This window comes from Pseudocercospora fijiensis, assembly GCF_000340215.1.
Source record: "Pseudocercospora fijiensis CIRAD86 unplaced genomic scaffold MYCFIscaffold_12, whole genome shotgun sequence".
In the NCBI taxonomy this organism is placed as follows: domain Eukaryota; kingdom Fungi; phylum Ascomycota; class Dothideomycetes; order Mycosphaerellales; family Mycosphaerellaceae; genus Pseudocercospora; species Pseudocercospora fijiensis.
In genome coordinates, this window is record NW_006921543.1 from 1,097,372 (window position 1) to 1,115,606 (window position 18,235).

The 18,235-nt window shown below is 45.3% G+C and overlaps 3 protein-coding genes across 3 annotated transcripts; 1 reads left to right on the top strand and 2 right to left on the bottom strand.

Moving 5' to 3' along the window:
• Positions 1–8,950: 8,950 nt before the first annotated feature.
• Positions 8,951–12,989, top strand: MYCFIDRAFT_179971 (uncharacterized protein; the record flags this gene model as incomplete). The annotated part of the gene is made up of 8 exons (XM_007933960.1): positions 8,951–8,962; positions 11,731–11,860; positions 11,889–12,240; positions 12,273–12,280; positions 12,316–12,359; positions 12,388–12,603; positions 12,650–12,887; positions 12,922–12,989. 8 exons carry the CDS (start codon positions 8,951–8,953, stop codon positions 12,987–12,989), a joined length of 1,068 nt encoding a protein of 355 aa, XP_007932151.1.
• A 1,081-nt stretch (positions 12,990–14,070) lies between these two features.
• MYCFIDRAFT_212695 (uncharacterized protein) lies at positions 14,071–14,827 on the bottom strand. The gene has a single exon (XM_007933961.1). It carries the CDS (start codon positions 14,756–14,758, stop codon positions 14,282–14,284), a length of 477 nt encoding a protein of 158 aa, XP_007932152.1. The 5' UTR covers positions 14,759–14,827; the 3' UTR covers positions 14,071–14,281.
• A 240-nt stretch (positions 14,828–15,067) lies between these two features.
• MYCFIDRAFT_168832 (uncharacterized protein) lies at positions 15,068–16,840 on the bottom strand (the record flags this gene model as incomplete). The annotated part of the gene is made up of 2 exons (XM_007933962.1): positions 16,210–16,840; positions 15,068–15,993 (listed from the first exon to the last, which is right to left on the bottom strand). Coding segments are annotated over exons 1-2 (1,536 nt in total), but the record flags the coding sequence as incomplete, so codon positions are not given.
• Between the last annotated feature and the right edge of the window lie 1,395 nt (positions 16,841–18,235).

The window sequence follows — 18,235 nt, forward strand, 5'->3', positions numbered from 1 at the left end:
TGCTTATAGCTTTATAGTAGCTAATTAGAGTAAAAGTCTGTATTTAATCTTCTAAGCAGTTTAAACTATAACATTTCTATAGTTTTATAAACAAGCGATTAATCAATTAACTAGCTATTAATCTTATTCTAACTATATTATCCCGTTTATCTTATTCTGTCTATCTTATCCTATCCTATCTATACTATTGCTTAATGCGACAATTACCTATTATCTACTACTAAAGTCTTCCTCTTCCTCGTTACTATTATAGAAGTCCTATAAGCCTATTAATATATCTAGATTGTTTAAGGGTTGTGCGGCTAGTATACGGCCGTACTAGCGTCGGAATGCCTCTAGAGCGGCCTTACGCGCTATTTCCTCTTCTACTTCTCGTATATTACGTATACGATCGAGAGATTCTTAGCGGTCCTCTTTAATCTAAGTATGCCTATCCTAAAGGCCTTGTTAGAAGGCAGCCGAGAAGTCGTTAGGCTATAGGAGCTGCTTTGTCTAGATCTAACGTAGTTAAAGCTAGACCTTATTATCGATACTATCGTAGATAATACGGAGATATCGACGGCGGAGATCTATATAATACTTATCTAGGTTCTGCGTCTTCCGTAATAGTGTCTTACCTTCGAGAGAGAAGATAAGATATTAGATAGCAAGCGGGCTATAGCTATAAGCATTAGGCTGCTATATTACATCGTTGTCTGCAGTTTCGACATGTGTCTAAGTGCCTAGTTATAGCTAACTAGCATGCTATACATATAGAAAGCAAGATAGCAGATCGGTAAGCGTAAGGATAAATTAACCTCTAAGAGGTCCGATAGTACGCTTACTATCGAGACCGGCTTCTGTGTTCTATATGCGTATCGTACCTATACTTAGATTGACCTCTATAGCAACTAAGTAAGAGGCTAAGTAGGATATAGTAGAGATACGGCGGGTTACTATAAAGCCTAATTGCCTAAGATATAAGAGCAGTATATTAGTATTATACTAATGCTACTGCCGAATGTTCTCGACCTAATTAGCATCCTACTATTCCTTAGAGATAACCTTATTATCGGATGTAACTAGAAAGCTAAAATACTCGATAACCCGAGTCGCTATTCGGAGCATTGCGATTGCCTCCTTCGTACTATAGTTAATCTCCTCGTACTATACCGTCTCTCGATCTTTATACATTAGCGATATAAATTAGTAACCTTAAATAGGGTAGGCGCTTAAGCGTATAATTCTATCGATGTCTTCTATAAAGTACTAGGCATTATTATAGTCCTTGTCGCCTAGTTTTAGATATAGAGCTATACGTATATAGGACTAGAATGAGATAGGAAGCACTGCCGGCTGCTTAAACGGGAACGTTATATCCGGATCGACGCTTAAAGGATGTGTACCGTAGACCCGCTCTTTGCTAAATTCTATAGCAAGATCTGCAATGTCGTATAACGGATAATTAACAGGATATTGCTATATGATTTCGAGGCACTACTTGCGACTAGTAGTAGCATCTCGCTCGGAGCGGTAAAGTGCCTCTGCTCTAAAGACCTGCTAGAAGACATATTCTACTTCTTAGTCCTTACTAAAGATACTAGAGCGATAGAGCTAAGAATAGAACGACTTAGCAAGAGCGAGAACCTTGTTAGAACGATTATCTAAGTCCTTCTTAGGAAGCGCTAGTTTAACGTACGCACGACGATAAGTATAAGTTGCTAGCTTAAGGTCGTTAAGGCCTGTTCGTACGGGTAGAGCTGCCGATAGACGTACTACCGGTAGAGCTGCTAGTAGAGCTATATACTCGACGATAGAAGTCTTACTACGGATAGAGATTGGATATTCAGCTTTAATAGGAGCTACCGGAGGATTAGCAGCTTAAAACTGTTGCTATACTTGTCGCTCTTAGTCCTACAACTAGCGAATAAACAGTTGATTGTTAATTACAGCCTATCGCTCGCGCTATACGTAGGAATGATGCTAAGCTCTAGGTAGTACTAGGCCAACTTTAGAAGCGAGAAAAACCTAGCTAGAGCCTAGAGGGTAGCCCTAGACTTCGCGCTCTAGGTTACCTAGAGCTGCTACTCTACTATCGGCAAGATCGATCTCTATCTCGTCGGAGGCAGGAAGGTCTACGCTAACTAAAAGCGCTATAGCTGCTACGGCCGGTGCATCGGATACTAGATCTAACTAATTGTGCCGAATATTAGGTATAGGAGTTATGCCTAGCATATTAAGAATAGTATCTAAAAAGCCGCTAAAGTCGAATATGCGAGAGCTTAGTACTAGTAATATAGCAGGCTTAGGTAGAACCTAGTTGCGACGTCGCTCTTTATCTATAGCCCGCATTCGAGGTATAGCACCCTTAGTTAGCTCCTTTGCAAGCTAATCATAATCGAATGCGCCCTCGATTATAAGTCTATAATAATCTTTAATACGAGAGAAGGCGATATATGTTAGTCTAGAAGAGAACTCTAGGCTAGTCTTAATTACCGCCTTGTTAAGTGTTATACCCTAAGCTTTATACACTATTAATGCATATAAGACAGTAACAGGAAATTGTAGACGCTAATTACTCTTACTGCTATCGATAGTACGCTAAACACGGAAGATTAGGACAACCTTGCGGTTGTTAGTTCTAAAGAGCTCCGGAGCATTGTCTTTAAGCCTATCAAATGCGACTAAGAGGTATAGAGGTAGCTCTTCGCGAAGGTTCTTTCCTACCGCATCCTAGGCCTATACGATATCGTATAGAATGCCTTAACGACTATTAACAAGGCCAAACTCAGTCTATAAGTTAGTAAGAAGCATTAACTTACAACCGATACTAATCTTTAACTTACTCTCTAGATTATAGACTAGCTTCGAGCTAACCGAGGCGACTTCCGGGCAGTTGTAAGAGGCAGACACTAGAAGAATAGCATTTCCAATATTACGGAGGCGCTAATAGTTTAACTTATTAACGTCGGCATTCGTAAAGTAGAGCCGAGTAGCATCGTTAAAGGAGGTAACCTCGGCAATATCGAGATTGGAACTAGACCGCTTAATAAGAGTCTGCTAGTAGTCCTTACTAAATCGACTAACGCGTAGTGCGGCAAGTGCGTTACGGAAAGCGACTTAACTAGGGTCGGCGCCTTCTTATCGTATATTAGCTTTAAGGACTAGAGTCTATGTAAAAGCGTAGTACATAGCTTGTACTAAGATGCTCTTAATTCCCTTAGGCCGACTCTAGAATAGTAGTTGTGCGAATACCGGGGCAAGCTAATAGAAATCACTAAACATAATAATAGACATGCCTCCGAACGGAAGATCCTAGTTAGGAGGGAAGATTTAGCGTAGGCGTGTATTAAGGAAATGCAGAAGCTTAAGTCCGATTATAGACTTCTTATCGATAATAAGGTACTACATATACCGGAGTTGGTTTTGTATATATATTAGGCGTATACCTTAAAGCTTATTAAGAGAGCCTCGTATAGGAAGCTTAAAAGCCGAATGCATTGTTAAGCTATTAATATTGCTCGCCGTAGTGCTAGTTAGAGCGGCACGTATAATAGGATTGCCCTAGTAGTTAGTAGCCTTTACGTTGCTCTAAAGTCGCGTATAGAGCATTTAAATTAGGAATGATTTGCTAGTACCGCCCGCGCTATCGACATTAAGAAGAAGCTAAGCTAGCGTAGTATCGATAGTCCTATCTCGATAGCGGAGAAGGTAATCAAAGTAATTAACTACTATATCGAAGCCCTAGCGCTAGTATCGGTTAAGCTGCTCGAACTATACTATAGACTAAGATTGAACCTCTATCTCTACCGTGCTATAAGCTCGCTTCTTAACTTGCTACTAGTCCTCGGAAGTGTCGTAGATCTCTAGGTATGTGTCGCTGTATTTGCTAATTCGTAACTCCTAATATATAGCTCTATTAACATTACGATCGCTAAGATTGTTCGGGTCTTCGTCTTAAATGCTAGGGTTCTATAAAGGTCTATAGAGTGTATCGAAGTTAGCAGGTTCTCTAAGGTTCTAAAGCTCCGGATTTATAAACTAATCGTCGTCCTCGCGGTTAATATCTTAGAGGTAATTATTAGGATATCGCGAGTGCCTATACTCGTCGATATAATGCTAATAGCAGTACTATAAAGTAGCTACCTAAGATATAAACTATATATCGGGCTTATTAGGGAACGAGTATAGTGCTTTATCGGAGTACTATAGCAATTCGCGGAATAGATAGTATGCCTAGATCTTTATACGCTAATAGTTAATAAAGCTAGGCTTCGTAGGATCGGACGTGTACCGCGGGAAGTAATTAAGTAGGCGGCGATCTCGAGCTATATTCCGAAGCTTACGAGGCTCTCTAGCGATTTGTAGGTTCCACTTAGTAAGATACTTAAACAGGCTCTCTTACTTAGCTAACTCGGGGCGTTGTATATACTTCTAGATAGAAGTCCGAGGTAGTACTCGTATCTACGGTCGCGGTTAGCCTTCCTCGTCTAGTTCCCTAGCGTTATCGGCTATAGGATCTTTATTATCGATCTAGACTACTACAGTCTGCTCTGTCGGTAGCCGACAATCTATATTAATTACGGTCCGGCTGCCTTTCTATAAGGGAAGATGCAAATTGAGGTAAGCAACTTGCTAAGCAGACTAGTCCCGCTTAGTAATTAGGATGTTAAGAAGCTTGGCTACTATCGATAGAAGAGGCTTGTTATAATTAATAAGCGGAAGTAGGCCTTTTATAATGTCGTCGTAGGACCGACTCTTGACTTCTATCTTACTGCAGTACTTCAAGATATAGTTTATTATAGCGTAAAGAGTAGTGTAGGGTATAATATCGCAATTCGCACGCTAGGCTATCGACATTAAGCGATTATAGTAATTGAGGAACGAGTCGTTATAGGCTGCTATAAAGCCGAGATACCGATTGTTGTATTTATAATTAATATTAGCCTCGCTACGGTGCTTTCGTAGGAAGTGGAACCGATAGCATAGCTCCCTATTTGGATCGTCCTTACGCTTAGCCTAGTAGTAGTCGCTATGTACATAGTATTATATACGATTAATAATATTAGCGAGGTCTTCTTAGATATTTATTAGCTTACTAGTGCTAGACTAGATAGTCGCTCCTTATCCGAGGTCGCGGCCTAGTTCGGGATTTAGGGCAGTGATGTATATGCCCTATTGCCGCGCGAATACTTAACGACTATCTAGAGTCGACATTTTATACGTCGGAAGACCGCACTAGAGGAAGAAGTGTATATAACAGCTTCTACGGCTCTGCTACTCGAATCGATACTAGTAATCTGTTATATTAAACTTCGGCTTCATTACTTTCTTAAGTAGCTACTAGAAGCGTCGGACAATGTAGGCATCCGTAATATATAGGTATTTACGAAGGTTCTCGCGTACTATCTTAATACGCTCGAGTAGTCTAAGCTGCTTCTACCGAGAATATCTAGGCATTAGGCGTACGAGTGAGTCCTATTACAAATTAGCAGCGCTAATAGTATAGAACAATGCCGGCTTTCTAAGCGTACGTATATACGTCTCTAGGTTAATACGTCGACCGTTCTAATAAGGACGAGTGCTACGTATTTAGCTACCTACCTTAACAATCGAGTTGAGCAACTTCTAGGCCTCTTTGTCTTTAGGATCGGCCGCGAGTGCAGCTTCTATCGTCTCTATAGTAACTTCTGTACCGTTATTCTAAAAACGGTTTGCGAAGAAGGCGGTAGCGTTAAGTACTTAGTAACGTATACTCTTATTAAATACGAAGTATAGCTAGCGCTTATAAGATGCGAATCGGTTGTCCTAATAGCGCATATAGTAATTAATAGCATCCTTATACGATACAGTCCTAGGGCGCGGCTAGTTAGGATCTCCCTTGCCCTATAGAAGCAATATCGGAAAAGCTATTGCTATAAGTAGGTATAAGCGATCAAGCTTATTAATCGGGATCTTAGAATAATCCGGCTAGGTAATGTATAACAATTGCAGAGGCTGCTAGGGACCTTCTTCGGGTGCGTTACTATATCGGTTGCGGAGACGGTCTCGTAGTTGCTCTATAGTATAGTACTAAGGGTGCAAATTAGGAATAGCGGCGTGCTCGTAGCCTAGGTTCTTATCTGTATCTAGAACACTAGCGCCCTAAGTAGGACCTTAATCGATACGTTAAGGTAGTGCTTCTACTATAGGAGCAGGAGTAGGAGCGACAACAGCTAGCTAAGCGTAGATATAGTCGATATAATTATCGCGATTACATATACTACTATTATCGAATTGCTAGATAGGTACGAGTTACGGTCCGTTTTAACTACTAATATATAAGAACTAGGCGCGAGTACTAATATAATCGCTAACAATATAGTATCGCTACTCTCTATCCTAATCGTTGTTAAGAGTACCTGTTTCGCAATACTAACACTCTATAGTATTTTAACTACGAGCTGCATTTAGCCGAGGGTAGTAGCACCCGTCGCATATAAAGTACTTCTAAGTAGGCGCTAGGGCAGATAGATAATTATTCGTAGGTACTATAGTCTCGATATACTCTATAGACTCGAGCTGCTCCTTAATCGTATTATCGTCTAGCAGCTACGACAAAGCTAGCTAATCGATAGCAATCTCGCGATAGTATCGGTTATTCGCCTTAAGCTAGTTAAGTATATTAAGAACCTTCGAACGTCGGATACGGAAGTCTTGTTAGAACTAACGCCGCTTTCGCTATTTATCTTTAGCGGCGGCGGCGGCAGTAGTCTCTGTCTCTGCTACCTACGTTTGTGCTTAGTCTTAAATAGGCTACTTTAGACGAAGGACGACTAGGTCGAGCTCTTTTAGAATACGCGGAAGCTTGTAGTAGACAGTAACAACGTCCTTTAAGAAGTTGTAGATATAGCCGCGATATTGCTACTACTGCCTACGTACGTAGAAAACAGATATCTGTATATAAACGCGGGCAATTAGCAACTCTTCCGCTATAGTAAGGCCTGTAAGTTCCTTAGGTATACGGCTAGGATCTATATTGTTGCTATTACTAAACAGGAATGGGTCCTTAGGTTCAATATTCCTATCTCGATTAATATATCTACTATAGACTCTATTGTTTTAAGCAATGTATATACTAAACTATCGCTCCGAGCAACAACTACAGGTTTTAAGCGTGTCCTCGTCGATTGCCCGACAGAAATCGTACATTAATTGCTTATCTTTAATATCTAGTATATTAGTTACGGCTTGCTAATTAATTAGAGCGAGAGCTGGTTCCTAATAAGTAAGGAAACGCTCTCGTCGATCTTGTAGTACTCTGTCGGCGCGAGAAAATGCGTTACGGGGTACGCGAGTGCCCTACTAAGCTTCGGAAGATATAGAGTGCTACGTACTATCGAGTAGCGGCAAGTTAGATAGCGTCGAGCCTAGAAGGAAACTACTACCGTTAGATAGCGTCGAGCCTAGAAGGAAACTGCTGCTACTACCTATACCTGCTTATATACGCTAGCTTCCTAGACCGCCCTAACCTAGTATAGTAGGACTACGACCTAAGCTAATAGTAAACCTAGGGAAGTGCTGCAAGCAAGCGGTCTTTAGTTCGGAAAGCGGTAGGCGCTAGAAGCTAAAACGATTGCTGTTATGCTTTCTATCGATATACTACTTATTCTTAGTAATAGGATCCTCGTCGAGAAGGTAACTATTATACTAGAAGCACTAATCTTGCTAGTTCTCGCTTTGATCTTCTTATAGCCGCGGATGTCTACATTCGACGTATATAAACTAAGGCTGTACTTCGTGCTAACCTTTAATCTATTAAGTTTGATATGTAGATGCCTATTACTAAGTCGGACCCTCTCCTTTAGCCTAACGAGCAGAGCGTGCCTCGTATCGTAACTGTCGACTAGCAACTATAGCTATATACTAAGCATGCGACGTCTATAAGCTAGGCTAGCTTAAAGGATAGTAGGGACGCGGTAGTAGCGCTATAGGCGTAGCACTTATTCTAAGAGTAGCTAGAGCAGGCCTAGCTAGTATAATTAGTACAATTAGTCGAGTTCTAATTGCAGGCGCAAGACTACGTAGTAGACGAGATAATATATCTACGGCGGAGGGTCTACTCGCTACCGTAGCTGTCCGCTTTGCAATCTTAGTAATCTGCTAGTTACTATAGTTGTTCTTACTAACGACTATGCTACGATAAGTAGCGCATCTCTTAACTAGAGGGCTACCCTTCTTTCTAGCGTTAAGGAACTAGATCGTATCCTTAACTTGTGCGCAACCTATACACTTTAATATAGGCGCCTAAGTGCGATCGGCCGGAAAGGGCGGGTTTAGTTCCTACTAACTAGACGGCGGCGGTTGTAGAGAAGGATTAGGCTGCTAAGCTAGCGGTAGCGGTATATCTCTAAATCTACTAAGTCGCATTGCCTAGAGCCGACTACTACCTATAAATCGTAGTAGGTCTAGTATAGCGATACGGGCAATAGGTATAGTATCCTCTATACTACTAAGCGCCGAGTCGGCGAAGATAGCATAGTATACGTAGTTATTCGTATGTTTATAGTTATACTCGAGGCTATAATCTATCTTATATTCTTTATTTCTAGGCTAGATCTTAGCCTAATCTATTTCATTCTTAATACTATTAAGCAGCGCATCCTAGCGGCGATACTACTTAGAGACGAAGGTCCGACTAAAGTTACTTATACGTCGAGGGCGGCGGGTATACTGTCGGAGAATATCGCGAATAGACTAGCGACGATATATACGGAGGCGGCGGACAATACTACTCTTAGACTTGCCCTCGGTCTGCTTCTAGCTCTATCGCGTAAAGCATCGAATAGAATACTTAATACGGCGGTCGTAATCGAAGATGCGCTTGTCGTCTACAAAGTAGCTATTCGACGATAGACGCGGCTTTAAGCACATGTTGTCGGCTTATATAGTAGTATCGAGTATACTTAGGTATCGGTATACTTAAATCGGTATGCTTGAATCGGTGTACTTAAATCGCAATATATAGCTATTCTCTAACTAATAGCTTAGTAGACAGAGTGTAGTATATAGAAGCATAGAAAGCGTAGATATACGGAAGGTTAGATATATAGATATAGGAAGGCGGAAGTAGGTTTAAAGAAGGAAGTAATCGCGAGTAGAAGGGACAAGGTAACGCAAGAACCTGCCTTAGGTACCTAATAGTTTTCATATTACTAGTAAATAGACCCATTTACGTTGCTATTGCTCCTACTGTTTCGTTTGCCTATATACGGGTCCGCTCGGTAACTAGTATCTACCTATAGGTCGTTCGCATTACCCCTTATAATACTATAATCGTATAGCTTGAAGCCTATATATAGTTAGTACCTATATGCCTTTGCTAACGTTGTCGCTTAGAGGCTAGGGGGATAGTCGTTCCTCCTAAACCCCCTATAGCCTTACCGCTTTAGTACCTATATACCTTTCTTAACGTTAGCGCTTAGAGGGAGGGGGATAGTCGTTCCTCCTAAACCCCCTCCCTTACTGCGTAGAGTGTTCCTCCCTTTACTAACGTTAGCGCTTAGGGCAGGGGGGAATAGTCGCCGTAGGCTCCTTCTATACCCCCTATACCTACTGCGCGGAGTGCTCCTCTCTTTGCTAGCGTTAGCGCTTAGAGGGAGGGGATAAACCCTATCCCTTACCGCGCGGAGTGTTCCTACCTTTGCTAACGTTAGCGCTTAGGGCAGGGGGGAATAGTCGTCGCAGGCTCCTCCTATACCCCCTATACCTACCGCGCGGAGTGCTCCTCTCTTTGCTAGCGTTAGCGCTTAGAGGGAGGGGATAAACCTCTTCCCTTACCGCGCGGAGTGTTCCTACCTTTACTAACGTTAGCGCTTAGGGTAGAGGGGAATAGTCGTCGTAGGCTCCTCCTATACCCCCTATACCTACCGCGTAGAGTGTTCCTCCTTTGCCGACGTTAGGCTTAGTACTCCTTAATCGCCTACGTTATTTATCTTATATATCGTATATATAGTACTTAGCGTACGAAGTTATATTAGCCTAAGGCTGCCGTCGTTATCGTATTAATTACTTTTGCTAGCGTAGTTTACCGGAAATGTGCTTAATCGACTTAACTCGGTCGGCTTCGGTTTAGTCTGAAATTAATCGACTAAAGTTAGGCTAAGGACTGCTTATTTATTAAAAGAATCAATTATGCTTCTAGTACGTAGATTAAACGCTTAATCTATAGCATTGTCTAAACCTTACCTCGCTACCTAACCGCCTTTTACGCTTCCAACTGCGCTACTATAACGCTAGCGATAGTAAAGGGATATTAGTATATAAGAATGGCAGCCGTGCGTCTAATTACAATACGAGCGCGTCCTTCTACTACAATAGTCGGGCGTAAGAGGTATTATAGCACTGCCCCCGCTTTAAGTATATTAGGTTCGAGTTCTTTGCGTCTACTCTAGAATAAACAGACCTAGCCCCCTCTTCTTCTTAGACGTACGCAGATTACATAATCTATCTAAACTAAGCTAGGGTGCCGAGTCGTGATTTTAGCAGGTTTCTTAAACCGCCGTAAGCCGATCTTTATTGTCGAGGTTTCTTCGTAAGGTCTTATAGTTGCTTTAGCTATTAATTAAATAGGTTTAGTAGCCTTAGATATCTAATTAAAAAACTTAGTTCGTCTAGTTTCTATAGATATACTGCGGTATAAGGGGAGTAAGCGCAATAGGTATATTTACTTAGTTGACTTGTAATATGTCTCGAAGGGCTAGGTATAACAATATTTAACCGCTATAAAGCCCTAGCCGATTCGCTCTATAGTTTTGCTCTAGTATTATCCTTCTCTTTTACTGCCTATATCCCTTTTGCTACCCTTTAATCTTTCTCTTTTGCTACCTATAGTCCTGCCTATTCTGCTTCTCTTTCTGTTTCTTACTGCATCGTATTACGTAGTACGTAGCGCGTATAAATTGCGCCGTCTAGTTATATCGTATTACGCGGTACGTAGCGCGTATATATCGTGCTTTAGAGCGGGTATTGTAGGCGTATAGTATTGCTATTATTAGCGCGTAGTTTGTCCTTTGTTATTGTTATATTATCTAGAAGTCGCGTAAAAGTTAATGCCTAAGGGTAACTGTGTAGAATTCAGCTAATCAGACAATCGTATTCTAGAATCCGGGGAGTTACGTAGTAGCTAAACAGCATATTAAACTACTAGCGAGCGAGACTGCTATAGTAGTGCGAGCTTCGCTCGCAATAAGTTGCGGATTTTCAAAGTTATACTACGGTATACCTTATAGATAGCAGTAGACTATTAGTAGACTATTTTGTAACGTCGGTTAGTACGGGCCTTACGATAGCTAGGTAAAGAGGCTCTTAAGGGTCTCTTAATGCCTACTAATATCCGCCTAGAGTCTTAGGCCTTAAATACCTCGCGCTGTCTTATTAATAAGACAGACTCCGGATTTATAAAGTATATACAAAGTAGGTAGGTCCGCGATAAGACGGATTAAATACCTTTTAGATAGAAAGGGGCGAAAAGACGGCTATCTTTTCGATCGATCGCTTAAAAAGTCGCCTATCTTTCGAAAGACAGCCTAAAGCGAGTCGTGCTATCTTTTATAAGACAAGCTTCGGTAAGATAGATTTTTCTAAAAGCTGTCTTATAAAAAGATAGTGTCTTATTAATAATTCAAACTAAGGTATTCAAGGCCTTAGAAATGGTCTATAGTAGAAATTCGAGCATACCAATGTAAACACTTTAGTCTACGAGCTTAATAGAGTTTGTGGCTCGTGGTTCTCCATCCCTACGCTCGGAGCACGGGTTCATTATTCAGAGCCTCTCCGCCGTCTCATGTTCATCGGAATGCTCTCTGTCTCTGGAGTAACTTAGGCTTTCCCGCGATGGTGGGTCTCACTACTCATCACACTACTGTCAGCGAAAGATCGTCTTGCTTCCTTTGAATTCGCGCTGGCAAAGGAGGACGTGATGAGGTTGGAGAACATCAGAAGCCACCAAAAATTTCATTCCATTCTTTCGCCTGAGATCCTTCGTACGACCGGCGCGGCTGGGACATTCATCAGGCTTGCCGGCCGCAAGCTTTTCCAGCACACCATCCCTTTAATCTCCTCCTCTCTACAGCAAGTGGTCGCTGCGTCGCCGCCAAGCTCCCATCCAGAGTCTTTTTGCTTTTCTCGGACTGAGAAGAGCGTGACGATTTTATACTGTCGGCGATACTGGTTGCTCAGAAGCCGCGCTGAAGCGGAGTCAAGTCATACCGGCGCTATACCGTGCTGGAGGAGGTTATACTGTGGTAAATGAGATTGTATAGTCACTATAGTGTAGTTTAGTGATGCTGTGGTGAGACGGAGAGATGGGAAGCTTGAGAGCAAGAGTCAAACAGTGGTACGTGTTTGCTGCACAATGTCATTTGCCAGGCGTTTGTTTCTGTATGCAACGATGCCCTCAAACTTTCCAGAATGCCATGGTTTGGGGATGAACAGCCTAGTCTGCCATCGAACGATCCATCATTGGCAATAATGAAGCCTCTCAACCTCAAGGAAACCCAATGCGAAACCCTCTGGGATCGAAGCGATCTGGGTCTTGGACCTTGGCATTCAAGGCATTGGCTTTTCTGTAACGCGATTCTGCATGTGTAAGATTCTCGAACTCCCTGCCGCCTGCGGGCCTGGGGTTGAGCTCGCCATTCAGCTCTCGTGCCCTCCGGAAGAAAGTGTCCGCTGCATGTGTGGCTCTCGTTCTCTCGCAAAAGACACCGCGGTCGCTGGCACTGAAATCCAACTTTTTATTGCTTCGTCCCAGCTTAGAGACGTTCAGACGGGCAGCATCCAGCTTCTTGGCCGACTCATTTGCATAGTCACCACTATGGACGCAATCAGCGTACAGGTTCAGCGTGATGGTAATAATGATATGCGTAGTTGATTTCGTCGTATCGAGGGTGTAAGTGCAAGTATGTGTCTTCTCTCTCATGCAAAGTGGTATCATGATCATCGAAGAGGAGGAAAAAGAGATATCCTAGACCAGATCCAGGTAGATAAAATCCGGGAAGATCAGGCAGTAATTACCAAGCGTCTTCGCCACCGCCGTCATCTCCGCCATCGTCATCGACTCCATCGCCGTCGTCGAAGTACTTCTCTGCATTGTAGTCGTTGCCCAGATCATCATCGTCTTCGGAGAAGTCGTCGTCCTCGGGGATGTCGATGCCATCTTCGTCACCTTCTTCGTTCTCATCGGCATCGTCGTCATCATCCTTGTCAGCGGCAGCGGTCTCGTCGTCAGCGCCTTCATCGAACTGAGCAAGCTTGTCGACGCGCTTCTTCTTGATTTGAGTCATTTGCTTTTGTACGCGGTTCTGGCGGACTTCCTCTTCCTCGTCATCGCTAGGGGCCAGGTCTTTCAGCTCATCTGGGAGAAACTCCCGAACTGTTGACGAGTCAGTAAAATACGGCATCTCGATGTCTCAGGTGGCGCATACGCATGACAGTGTTCTTCAGATTTGGCAGACCAGTCGTGCGCTTTTGGCGCTTGCTGCTGAAAGTCGCTTGATCCTCAAAGGCATTGAAATCGGCTGGATTGCGCTTGCCAGTCTGTGGGTTGTCGATGAAGAATGAGCCGTCACGCCTCTCCTTTCTGAGGGTGCGATAATCTCGGACACGCTGTCTCTCCCAAGGAGTTGGTGGTGGCGGTGGGCGAACTTTCATGTCCTGCCATTGACGTTAGCAGACCGAGAAAGCACTTTGAGAACGACAAGATCATCGTGCCATATGGCCACATACCGGGTAGAGCGTCTTCAACCAGTCCTCATCATCGACCTGGTCGGCGCGGTACTGAGCGATTTGGTTTTCGAGATCGGCGTCAACTTCGAATGGCAGGTCTTTGCCGCCCATGCGACCGGCACCACCTGGACCACGCGACATGTTGGCGGTCGTCGCACTGGCCGTGTGTGGTGGTGATGATGTCTTGGTGGAATGGTGAAGTTGATGGAAGTGGAATTTATCGAGTCGCAACTATGATTTCGTAGCGCAAACCTTGATTTTGGTCGAGCCTGAGGCCACAAGTCCTTTCTTGGCAAGCATGTGACGCGATGAGAAGACCACTTGCGAAGCAGAATGCTAGCATACAATTGTATTCTAATCTATACAGTGGCGTGTCTTAATGCTTGAGCTGAGTAGCCGCGGCATCCCAAAGCCATTCTCCGTCGCTATGCACTCCGAAGCGCGAATATCCACACATAAATGCCCAGTCCTGATGCGCAACACTGCCGCCATCAAGACTGAGTCCTTGAAAGGCAGCCGCAGTATGATAGCCAAGCTAGGATCTATCGTTGCGGACTTCCTTTCTCATTCCCCAACCCTCAGGGACCCAGTCCTCCCTTTCTGACCGCCGCCCGTTCGCATCCAACAATGTCACAAGTCCCTTGGCAAGAATTTCTCTAACCGGGTCGTGTGCCAGACCTCTGCCAGTTTGTTCGGATAAAGAGCGGAAAGCTCTATTCAACATCCTGTCCTTAGCTTTCCTGAACTCCAAGACCAATTGCAACGCGTGTGCGCCGTGACCCAAGGTCTTGAAAGGCAGCCAGTCATCCATCATCAATTCCTGGAAGTTTCTCCTTGCTTCCAAGCGCCCGCCAAAGAGAAGAGCAGCTAGAGGCGGAACGAGGGTGGTGTCGCGCATGAACAACGTATTGCCGCTGACGTTGCGAGCGAGGGTTGTGAAAGCGTAGACTTGATCCTCAGCCGGCGCAGAAGGCCTGCCTTGAATCGCATTCAAGGAGCTCGGGTGCATCATAACTTTATCTTCGGAGGCTGTGCGATGCAGGGGACCCCTTACATTCGTACCTCTGACGCCTATGTTGGGATAGACTCCTGCCAGTAGTAAACATTTGACCAGATCTATGTTGCCCGAGTTCCGATTCAGCGCCCTGCCTCCGAATTCATGGCTCTCCGCAGTCATGTACGATGGCACGTTCAGCAAACCTGCATCGACCAAATTCTGCTCGATCAGTTTTGCAGTCTGGTGAATCGCGCGGAACGCACCGAAATGTAGGAAACGTTCCTGAGCTCGGCTGAATGCTGCAGCTTGTCCATGGCGGTTCAAATAATGTCGCAACTCTTGAAAGCCCTTCAAGGCAGCAATGTGGTCTGAATCGGCCACGTTCAGATCCTCTCTCGCTCGTTTGGCTCGCACTCGTTCAGCCATCGGAGTCACGAACAGCGACCTCTCAGTACCCATTGAGCTAATGATAATCATGGGATCAAGACAGCGGAAGATGATACCCAGCAAGACCATTTTCCCCAATGCGGGATGAACAGGGAGTTTGGAAAGCACAGCGCCCAGAGCAGTCAAGCTCTCATCAGACGTCAGAGCTTCGATTGCTTTCAGATTCTCCAGGGCGACTTCTACGGCGTTGGAAGGCGGTGGCTCGATAGCCGCAGCAAGAAAGCTTGAGACTGATTCTTGAAAGCCCTGAGCCTTGATGGACAAGCACGTCTCCTGCAGGTCGGCGCGAAGCAACTCCGGCAGCCCAGAGGCTGACATGGCTTTCCTCCGCTCGAGGGAGTAGAGGGCGTAGTAATTACCACTCGACACGCGACCGGCTCGACCGGCTCGCTGTCGAGCGTTGGAATTGCTTTCCCATACTGTCTCTAGTGATGTGATGCGCTGAATGTGGTCATAACGGTTTTCTCGAAGCTTTCCAAGGTCGATAACATGTTTGACGTCAGGAACAGTGACGCTTGTCTCGGCAATGTTCGTCGAAAGAATGATCTTGCGACATCCGATTGGACTTGGCTCGAAGATTTGCCGTTGATTTTCCACAGGAACCGTTGAATGTAGCGAGTGGATCTGAAACGCATCTGCGTTCGCGAAGTCGACATCGAAGATTGGGCTTCGCATCAACAACTCCTCAGTCGCTGTGATTTCCTGGAGGCCTGGAAGGAAAGCCAGGATGGCTCCGTCAGAGGTCGTTTTGCAGATATGTGCTATGGTAGCGACAAGGAGTGCCACAGGTACAAGCCCCTCCTCTTTCCGCACAGCTTGTGACGTGGCTTCCTCCTGATTAACGACTTGCGTTTTCTTCCAATCAATGCCCGATGGTGCAGAGCTTTCGTCGAGATCGAGTCTCGCGCGCTCAAATGCGCCCTCAGACTCAAGGTAGGCAGTCGTAGCATCTTTGTCGAAAGTGGCTAGATGCCAAAACTCTTTGGGGTGAGCTGTCAACAGTTCACCCAAGACATTACCTAGATATTTTTCTTTGACAGGGAACGTGCGACCGGGTACATCAAGGTGTGGACACGGCGCGAGCCTTCCATCGACCTGGTTCGGTAGATACGCCGAGAAGAGTTTGGTGTCCATTGTGGCCGACATCAGAATGACTTTGGGTATTTTCCGGCCCGCAGCTTGTCTGGCGCTGATTGCCTTTTTCAGCACTATGAGCAGGAAGTCGATAGAGATGTCGCGTTCGTGCACCTCGTCTATGACCAGATGCGATGTGTTGTCCATTACATCGTCAGCATCCCACTTCAGGCGCTCCAACAGCAGACCAGTGGTGCAGTAAGTGATACTGCCTCCTAATTCAGGAAGCTTCGAATCTCCTCGAACCTGATAGCCAACCGACTGTCGTAACTGTTCACCTCGCTCTGCGGCCACTCGCTGAGCCACAGAAGACGCGGCAAGACGTCGTGGCTGAGTGCAGATGATGTCGCAAGATCCTCCGTCTCCTCGCCGGATAGCGTCGTTGAGGATGATTTGAGGTACCTGTGTCGTCTTGCCTGAGCCAGTGGCGCCGACCACGATACTGTACACATGATCAGATACGAGATCAAGCACTTTGGACGAGTACTGGCTCATTGGCAATGCTGCCCTTGTCTCGCGCAGATTCACAGTGTCCGGGTCCTCCTCAAATCGCTTCAGGCGCTGTAGGAGCTGTTCGCTAGCCAGAGCTTTTGACGCTCGAACACGTTGGCGGTCTCTGGGCTTTCCGACAAGTGTCTCAACTGCGGTCAAACTCTCTCGCTCATCTGGTAGACCTGCGTCTCTGGCCTCAACAAGAGTCTGTCGCATGATATCAATGGCATCAGAATCAACCCTTGCACGCACGGCGGCATGAGTTCCAAGAGATCTAGCAAGATTGCCATGGTTCAGATCCGTGGCGAATTCGGCAAGTATATCAGGCTCTCTGTGCGCAAGGTCAATTGCAGCCGTCAAGCATGCCACCTCTTCAGCAGCTTTCTTGGACTGCATTGTAACCCATCGACCAACAGGCACGCCATCCAAAGTCAATAGACTCCTGGTACCAGTCCTACCGCCATAGCCAGTACTTTCGGTTTCGAATTCGAGGAAAGTTCGTCCCTTCCGCTTTCGGTAATATTCAATGAAGTCCCGAGCTGTTTTGGTGCTCAAAGCATGAAAGTTGCTGGGAGAGTCGAAGACCTCCCCTTGCCTGGAATGAAGCTCCTCAGCAGCGCGTTTGAAGGCGAGCAATGCGGCTACTTCAGCTTTTACGGTGGTGTCGCCATATGTGCTGACCTGGATGTTCTGCTCCGGCAGCTTGATCGAGACTTGGACGACAGACTTCGCCTTGCCCCTGGCAAATTGGCTACGTATCCTACGCTTGAATAAACGTATGTCAAACTCAGGAACAAGTCCGAATTTCGCAGCGTAGTTGTACACTTCGACCTTGCCATCCTTCTCCTGCTTTATGAGGTCTTCCTGCACATCAACGAGCTCGATGTCTTCATCCGCCGCCAATGGCTCCGGAGTATTTTCTTTTTCCAAATCAGCACGTTTCCGCTTCGCAGCCGAAGCAGAGAAGAGCTCGGATATCGCGCCATTAGCATCCAACTTGGCCAGCATTGCCACCCATGCGTCTTTCTTCGCTGTTTGTCTACTGCTACCGCGTCCAGTGCTACTCTCGTTGCAAATGCCGGGGATCCGCAGGTTGAGGGTGCAAATGAAATCGGTGTCTTCTGACGATATGGTGATCTGAGTCTCATGCGCCAAGTTCAGGGTTTGGCATCTGTTGTTGATCTCGGTTGAGATCATCGAAGCCTGAAACAACCGGGAAGTGACATGGGCGTACTGCTCCTTCTCTTTGATGCTGTTCAACAGCGGGTACTCTTGCGCTTCTGAGTTTGTGACCTCCGACTTTGCGACCTCCGACGTTGCGACCTCCGACTTTGTGGCTTCCAATTCGGCAAGAGCGCTGGTCTTTAGAGAGACCAACCGTTGCAAGACCCCTGACAAGTGACACTTGGAAAGAGCCAA

Coding starts and splice junctions, on each gene's coding strand:
- MYCFIDRAFT_212695 (XM_007933961.1), bottom strand. CDS start 14,758: ATGATGCACCCGAGCTCCTTGAATGCGATTCAAGGCAGGCCTTCTGCG.